This window comes from Strix aluco, chromosome Z (genome assembly GCF_031877795.1).
Source record: "Strix aluco isolate bStrAlu1 chromosome Z, bStrAlu1.hap1, whole genome shotgun sequence".
NCBI lineage: Eukaryota > Metazoa > Chordata > Aves > Strigiformes > Strigidae > Strix > Strix aluco.
This window is the reverse complement of record NC_133971.1, coordinates 66,072,860-66,081,764: the sequence shown is the minus strand read 5'-3', so window position 1 is coordinate 66,081,764 and position 8,905 is coordinate 66,072,860. Positions and strand designations below refer to the sequence as shown.

General features: G+C 41.2%; 1 protein-coding gene across 1 annotated transcript in view; it reads right to left on the bottom strand.

The window, feature by feature from the left end:
- Positions 1-568: 568 nt before the first annotated feature.
- ROR2 (receptor tyrosine kinase like orphan receptor 2) overlaps positions 569-8,905 on the bottom strand; it is a 169,470-nt gene continuing 161,133 nt past the window's right edge. Inside the window, exons 7-9 of the mRNA XM_074812505.1 lie at positions 7,685-7,930; positions 5,816-6,018; positions 569-4,127 (exon numbers count right to left, since the gene is read on the bottom strand). Coding sequence (XP_074668606.1) covers positions 2,685-4,127; positions 5,816-6,018; positions 7,685-7,930 — 1,892 coding nt within the window. The 3' untranslated portion in view covers positions 569-2,684. The remainder of the gene's footprint in view (positions 4,128-5,815; positions 6,019-7,684; positions 7,931-8,905) is intronic.

Genomic DNA, 8,905 nt, shown 5'->3' with positions numbered 1-8,905 from the left:
TCCCTTTCCTGCTCTTCCTTGGCCTTGCTTCCAAAGCTTGAGGAGGAAAGGCAGATCCTGACTCTGTCTGGCTCTTTGCAGTAGACATCACAGGGGGAGTAGCCTGTGGAGCTGTAGAGCAACAAGTTATTGTAGAGCAACAACTGCCAATTCATATAAGTTACAGTAGCCACTAACGTGTTGGTAGTGGTAATCACTTGTGCAGAGGTGCTCACCTGAGCCACAGACAAGGTGTTTGCATCCCATCATGGCTCCAATCATGGCAGCTCAGGGAGGTGTGTCCATATCAGGATGGGAGAAAACCCCTCTGCAGTACTGTGTGTATTACCAAGGTCGGCCTAGAGAATTGTATATTACTACTCTACTGTCACTTTGAGAGTGTATGCACATCTTAGCGGGAATGAGAAAGTCAGTATAGGACTCTGCCCTACTTGTTCTAACTACAGTGATTTATAGGCTTGAATTTATGAGGCTTGAAGAAGGGAATTAGAAGTTTCCCAAACTGCACCCAAAACACCCAGAATTGTAATGCTCTTTGACTGTCAGAAATGGGCTGAACTTCAGACAGTGCTGTACTCATTCATTTATTATATCTCTTATCTCACGGACACATCTGTGGTGAAACTGGACTGCTTACTCTCCATTTTCCAGGCAGGAAGTTAGCAAAAGAAGCCAGTGTAGTTGTTTCATGAAGTTCCTTAACCTGAGAATGTGAAACCTAGAAGAAACAAAGAACCTAAAGTACATAAACTTCACATTTTTTTATTTATTTATGCTTTATTTAGTAATAGCACCCAAAGCTGCATTATATTAACACAAGTAATAAAGCTTTCATATTTTATTCCTACCAGTGCATTTCCAAATCCAGGTGAAATGCTGGAAATAAGTAATGCTGCCATACCATGAACAGAGTGTGTAGATCACAATGGTACATAACTTACAAGTGAATCCCAACAACAAAAAGTTGTAGTTTAGGTATGAAACCTGTAACCTAAGGAACTGTGGCCATTTCTATTTCCACAAAGTACCATAACAAAACAGCAGCTGTAGGAACTATGAAGATAACATAATCATACTTTCTGCATCACTTTATTAAATACTCCATGTTGGATGTACAACTTATAGCTATAGTGTGTGTTGGCTACAATGCTACAATGAGAATGTGTATTACTTGTATTACAGAAAGGGTCATGAAATGTATGGACCTGTCTGCATGTTTAACAAAATGAAACAGCAACACAATAAAACTGCACCACATGTGAATATTGTAAATGGTTAAGTTATAAAGTCATTCATTCAAAAATCCAAATATTTCAACGAAAAAAAGTATATAAAATGTAGTAAAACATAAATTACATTTAAAGGTCTGTACATGATTCATCCTGCAAATAGAAGCACAAAACCAGCACTTTGTACAGTATTGCCTATTTTGGTCTTCTAAAGTTCAAAGATTTATTTTCACTAAAGAGGCAGGAAAAAACATGGTTTCACATGCAATCCATCAGTAATTGTGGTAAATCAAGTAAGTTTATAACCCCACACAAAACTCAACACCTTACAATGTAGGAACATACATGTGGAGCCCTTTTCTATACTTGATAACCAATATGCAATTAAAGTTGGATTGTTAAGTTAGTGCACACCTACAATATCCCCTACAATATCCCCATTTTTGGTTAACAGTGTATTAAGGCTGCTTGCTGTTGAAAACACACAGCAGAGAAGGAATACTTTCATCCACAAATGCAGTCAGACGATCTCATTTGGAAGCTTCTGTCACAGTCCTTCATTGGGAATGATGAAAGAAAGCCATCCTCTCTCCTGTCATGTTATTCCACAGGATGTTGTGGATGCTAGAAGTTTATGTGGGTTCAAAATCATTTGGATAAATTCATGGTAGAAAATTCCATAAAGGGCTATTAAACAGAAAAAAATTCCACTTCTGGCTTAGGAAGTCCCTAAGCCACAAATTGCTGGAGGTTAGGGAAATACCCTGGGAAAATTCTACAAGGAAATTGTCCTTGCAGTCTTCCCTGGGCAGACATTATCAATGGCCTTTTGAGACATGCTACTGGGCTGGACAGATGCGTGGTCTGATTCAGCACAGTCAATTTTATGTTCAGTTTCCCTACTTTTCTGGTTATCATTATATAAACACGGATCAGTATTCTCAACTTGTTACTTTTTCAGACTCAAAAAGCAAACAACAATCTCGTGTCTGTTACATCAAAGAGATAAATACTATAAACTAAGCTGTCCATCACATCCAGGGCACTTCTTTATGCTCAGAGCAATTCTGCAACCATAGTTGGATTCCTTTTTGTGTTATTGGTTTAAGCATAATTCACTAACATTACACTCACATATCATGATATACATGATGTGCAATGCTACTCTGCAATATGTTGCACAGCAACAGTACATAACTGAAAAGCAGCTTCCCTCAAAAACTGTAGGACAGTAAAAAAGATTAAACCCAGCAATTCTACACAATCATATTTGCCAAATCTGATGGTGGCAATGGTCAATAAACCTGGTATATCATTACTGCTGCACTTTACATGGGTGTAGGTTTTTAGTTTTGTTACTTTTAGTCAGATCAAAATCACTGCCATTAAGCCTAAGGATTGACAGTCTCCATGCATGGAAGTGATGTGAAATTCTTAGTAATGAGGCCAAATTCCTTAGGCTTCTGATTGAATTTCTGCTTCGTCCATCTGAAGTGTGTCATTATCGCCCAGCAATTCTGTTTCAGGCACAGAGCCCTCCTCTTCCTCCTCCTCCTGGACAGGATTCTGGGCGATGTCTTCTGTTCCATTGTGTGTGTCATCTGTGCCCTCCGAGAGCAGAGCAGCCCTGTCAGCCACCGATGCATTGGAAGGTGCTGTTGTTACGTAGCCTGTGCTGGTGGATCCACTCCCACTGTGGTGGGAGCCTGGTTTGGGAATGATCTGGGGAGGCATTTGCTGAGGAGCCATTTGCATTGGAATTTGGACGGGATAAAAATTTGGCAAGTAAGCACCATAGGCAGGCATTGGCTGGTAACCATTGACTGGAATGTAGAGCTGAGGAGGTGGGACCATTGGTCTCATCTGCCCTTTCATTTGTATGAACTGTGGTTGAGGGAAAGCTGGAGTTTTCTGCTTTGGTCCAATGTACCTAGCATTGCTGACGTTGCTAACAGGGCTTGTGCTGAGAGAACTTGTTTGCGTGGTGTTGCTTGCCCCAGAGGTTTGCGCTGAGCTGTTGTAATTAGAAAGGTTTCCCCATGTTCTTAGTCTGCTGTGTATATCTTTAAATCTTGGTCTTCTATTGGGAAATTCATTCCAACACTCCAACATCAAAGTGTATATCCATGTAGGGCAGTCATCAGGACATGGCAAAACCTGTCGGTTCCTGATCATCTCGATGACATCCTGATTAGAATAACCACAGTAAGGCTGCAGGCCATAGCTGAAAACTTCCCACAACACAACTCCATATGACCATATATCCGAATCAATAGAAAACTTGCCATACATAATAGCCTCAGGGGACATCCACCGGATAGGAAGAAGGGAATTTCCCATCAGTTTGTAGTAGTCGGCAGCGTAAACTTCCCTGAAAAGGCCTAAATCAGATATTTTCACATTCAGTTTATCAAACACCAGTATATTTCTAGTGGCCAAGTCCTTATGGACAACATGGTGGCTTGAAAGATATTCCATTCCTGCAGCTATCTGAGTCACGATGTGGAAAAAGTCTGCTGGTTCCAAAGTGGATTTTACTGTCTTGTCATCATCAGTGCTGCCAACATCTGAATGGGGAGATCTCATTACCAAGAACTCATGGAGGTCACTGTGGGAACAATAACTAAATATCATGCTTATGGGTTGTTCCTTTGTCACTATTCCCAGCAAACAAACAATGTTTGGGTGCTGTAATCGTGATCTCATCATCGCCTCATGTTTGAATTCTTCCCGAAGAGCCAGTTCTGCTTTGTCTTTAAGTGTCTTGATAGCAACAGCTTGCGTCTGTTCACCTGGTGCTGTACCAAAAAGATGCCCCTTGTAGACTTTGCCAAATCTCTCTTCTCCTAGTTCCTCCATAAACCGCACGGTGGACAGATTGATTTCTTTAAGTTTAGCCTGAAATGAAGTAAAGAAGGTAAGTCAGTTAGAAATCACAATGTTTTCTACAGAGAGTCTTATTATAGAAAAGGTCCCAGTGGTTAGATGCTCCAAATGCAAGATAAATTGGGCCAAAAAGACTTTTCAGCTTTTTGTATATTCACATCGGTATATTGATTTTACAGTTAACCTTGAAATGAGCTATACTATTATCAGAAGTGTAAATTGAATTACGCTGCAAGATGATGAGTGCTATTATTTTTACAAAGAAGTGACCATATTTCCTGCAAGCTAAATGAATAATCAGTTCAGAGTATATCTGGCAAATAATGACATCTATTAACTGCAGCTGCACTTGCCCTACAGATCAGCCCAGAGCTGCCCACTGGAGATTTGTTAGAAAAGCTGTCAGCACTGGCTGAGGGAGGTGGTAGCCTCAGGGTGAACTGAAACATCCCTTCCAGCAGAAGGAGTAACAAAACTTTTCTCTTTCGGGTCTGCAGTAGCAGATATGCCCTTTCTCCTCCATTGCACTACAGCAACAGCCCCTGCCTGTGGGTAGCAGTAGACAGTACCCCTGCTGAGAAACCTTGCACTAGCTCTGATGAAGTGGGGCTGGAAGAGGAGAGAAGAAAGAAGAAACTTCTCTCAGTACATGAAGGAAAAGGTGGCAAACCCAAGAGTGAGTAATCCTCAGAACCCCCCTCCTGCAGCTGGCAGGGAAAATAAGGGAGTTTGTGACAGTGATCTAATGGGTCTGTCCTGAGCTGCATGGCCTAGAAGAGTCCCCGACTGAGCCAGATGCAACTGGCACAGCTTCATGCACAGGGCACCGCAGCACGAGGGAGGAGGGCAGGCTGGAAAGACGCTTTAACAGGTGATTTGGGAACAAGCTCTGATTTCAGTGGCCAACAGACTGTGGACTGGACCAGACAGTTTCCAGCAAAGCCCAGACTCTGCCATTAAACCTCCCCCTTACCACACAGAATCAATGCAATTTGTTACAATTGGTAATAACCCACAAATATTCTACAGTTTCCTGAACAGATGTTGCCAATTGTTCCAATTTGAGCATTGTTTTTTAAAGCTTGCATCTTGTAAATGCTGTGATTAAAAATTCAACATTAGCTCTGAGAGGATTTTAGCGTGGAGATCAGTTAGTTGACCTAGAAAATTGTATGCGGGAGCTGAGATCTGTAGACAGAAGTTCAAAGCCATTTTCATTTCACCATCCTTTGTGATACACAGCCTTAGAAACATGTTGCACCCCAGCTCAGCTCCCTGCTCGGCGGTGGTTCAGAATACCAGCGGACTGAGCTGACGGATTAGACAAGAAACCCCACTGTGCATCTTGCTTTAAACAAGCAAACCAGCCATGTCATTACCAGGAGTGAAAATGAGCTGCAGGCTGAAGACTGGATCAGAAATAAAAACATTTCCAGTCACTGAGACAACAGGCAGAATGGGGGTTGATAGGTAAGGACAAATGTCATGAAATACTTTGTCCTGAAAGCTGTTGCCCGAGGCCAGGATTTCTAGACACAGCTAGCGAGTGCAAGACCTGGTTTTCACTGCAGTAGATGGCCAGTGCAGTATGAAAATTAGGTCACTTACAACACAGCTCCATTTGAACACCGACAACCTGAGACACTGAAAATCACGACACTTTGGAAATACGTGGCCTAAGCAAGTTATGGGAAAAACACCTGTTTGTGTTGATTAATGAGTGGCATTTCCATGTCCTGGCTAGGAGACGCCATCAGCTGGCGGCGCTGTGGTGTAGCAGCAGATGCCTTCTGCTTGTTTCTGCACATACAGACCAGGAAGAAAAGGCAGGCGATAACCAGGGGGATGGCTATGCTGGGAACCAGGATGTAGAGGATTCCCATTTTACTGTTGTCACGTGGACCTGTCAGGCACAGAAATGTTCACTGTTTACAGGAAGTACTTTTTAATGCATTGGATAGTAAAGCAAAAAAACCCCAAACAAACAACAAACAACTACAGCATGATTATTAATACTGTATTTTAAACAAAAAGTAAACACCTATAGCTTGAAAACAGAAGCCACATTGCCCTCTCCCCTTTCTCCACAATTTTCCATTAAATATTTCAAAGAAATTTGAATGGACATAGCAACTATCAGTATGAAGATAAACTAGAAGCCCCACATTTAATGTGTTGACTGTAACAGTATGTGGTTTATTTCACTTTATTTTTGAGGCTCTTGGTTGTGGAAACTGCAGAACATAGACCAGAGTATCATTGCATTATCTTGTTCAGGGGATGAAAAATAAGTGAGTAGCCTTCATCACAGTATATAAAGCAGTGAACTCAATGTGATAAACCACAGCACAATATTGCAGTCTGACCTTCTCACCCAACATCAATTTTATCAGCATTTTGCCCACTTTTTACCTCCACTGGTACCACTTCTGCCCAGAATAAAATAAATCTCACTTCTCACTGTTAGAGATATTATTTGTTCTGTACTTAATAGAATTAAAGTGCTTTTATGTAACAGTGAGACAGACGTGAAAGAGCCATCAATACACTTAATGACTGTTCTGGAACCTTCCTAAAATGCTTTTTTCTTGATACTTAAGAGACTCTAGAAAGCAGAGTGATGTCCAAAATGTTCATTGGAACTGCCTGGGATGTCTTCTGCATTCCGTGGTTTTGCTATATGTGGTTACTGCTTTCACCACAACCACATCCCAGTGTTATCTTTATACCATGTCACACACAACGTAGAAATTTATTATAAATGTCAAATCATGTTATTGTAAAAAAGTGAAGTAACTAAGAAATTTCATATCAATTCTGAGCGCTCTTAAATATCTAGGCAATCTGTAACAAAACCACTTTTATGGCTTCCATGATACATCTGTTGCTGCAGGAAACATGCTTTTTGTCCTAATGCAGTACAATATTAGGTTGCTTTGTTGCGTCCAAAGACTGTTACCACTCTAACAGCTTTAGAGTGAAGGCTGTACCCATACACGGAAGTGAGTGGGACAGTATTAAGCTGTGAGAGCTGTGCTTTTTATTTTTGCTATCAGTTGTGCAGTACAGAGCCACTAGCAGATAGTGTAGGGATTTTCTGATAAGATCGTCTGTTTTATAGCTCTGCTTCTGCACTTCACACAGTTCCTTCCAACCAAGCATGGTGCTGTATCTCCCTCTACAGGATCTGAAAATCCTTGCTGCCTGCAAGATGTCATACAGAGTGAAGGCAATATACCATTGAGTAGTGTGAGCAAACCAAACACATACAGGTGATAAGTATGTCAAGTCTGGCATTTGACAAGTTAGAATACAAACTGCAGCAGTACTGTTAATTATTATCTCAGCTTAAGCACCCAATACATAATAAAAAAGTTTCACAACATCTCAGTTACAAGCTCTGATCTCTGTTAAATGTCTATATGCAAAACAAGGGTGTTGCATTACAACAAGTGAAACATTTGAAAGCATAATCCTTTTAAGTGAATTATACTTGTAAAAATAGGGAACATTCAAAATTACACAGGATTTAGGACAGTAGTAGGGGAAAAAAGAAAGAGAATACATACTACAAGAAGGTATGTCACACAGTTCCACGCGTACGTTTTTATTCTTCGTAAAACACCAGGGCCCATCCATCTGACCTCCAGGATTTCGGCAATATGCATGTCCTCCACCTAGCTCTGGAAACTGTGTGCTTGTCAGATCATGGTTATGGGGACTCTGGGAGTCCCAGAGTTGGCAAGTGTGGCCAGACTTAGTAACACTGACTGTCCCTCTGTAGTCTGCTCCAGAACCGTTGTAGCACTGATGATCTGCAACACAGGGTTTGACAAAATGTTGCAAATAACAAAACAAGCAAGGGCCAGCAAACCAAAAGGGTTGAAGTGCATAGACCATGTATGCCATAAGTACTTAAATTTAGGTACTTCAGGATTTAAATGAAAGCTGCGGGGCTTGAAATTTCAGTTCTGTGGACATCTGTACTCTTACACCCAGTTATTTCTGGATTCTGCCCTGGAGTGTCTCAGCTCTATGGCTATACACACCAATATTTGGTAACTCTGCAAGTTGATACTAAGGAGCATGTATGGACCTTTAGATACAGGCCTATGTAAGTTAAATTAGAGATATTAGTTTCACTTCAGGAAAAATCTTCAGATGCCAACAATGTAAACTTCCTGCCACTTTTACTTCTCATAATCTTCCTGTCTTCCTCACACTGCTTCCTAGAGAAATTAGCACATTTTCTAATGCCTCTTGCCAATTTTTCCTTCTTTTCCTCTTTACAGAGAAGGGATTCAGGCTTTTCTTCTCTTTACATACATCAATCACTTCCATGTCTGCTGAACTCCGATCTCTATTCTCTCTGTTTTGCTGCTATGTTCTCTTCATACTTTTTGAGTGATATGTATCACCTCACATTTTTGAGTGATACATACCACCTGAACTGAACCATGCATTCTTCTGCATGTTTGCAACATTATCTTCTCCATTTTTCTGAGTCCCTGTCACCAGCCATCAGGCATCCAGCTCTCTCAGAGCCCCTCCTCCAAACCCCCAGGGCACTCATGCCCCACTGTACCCTTGCAGGGAGTACTTGTCAGACTTTTTGTTCGTTTTATTCTCATTCCTTTTGCTTGATACCTCTTCCCTGGCTGCTTTGTCTCTGTCATCATTTTCTCAGTTATTTCTGCTTCTCAGCTACACTAGATTATTGCCTTACTAGTACACAGCTTGTTTTCCATGCCCATCGTTATGTCATGACCCCTGCTCCTAACTGTGGGTTC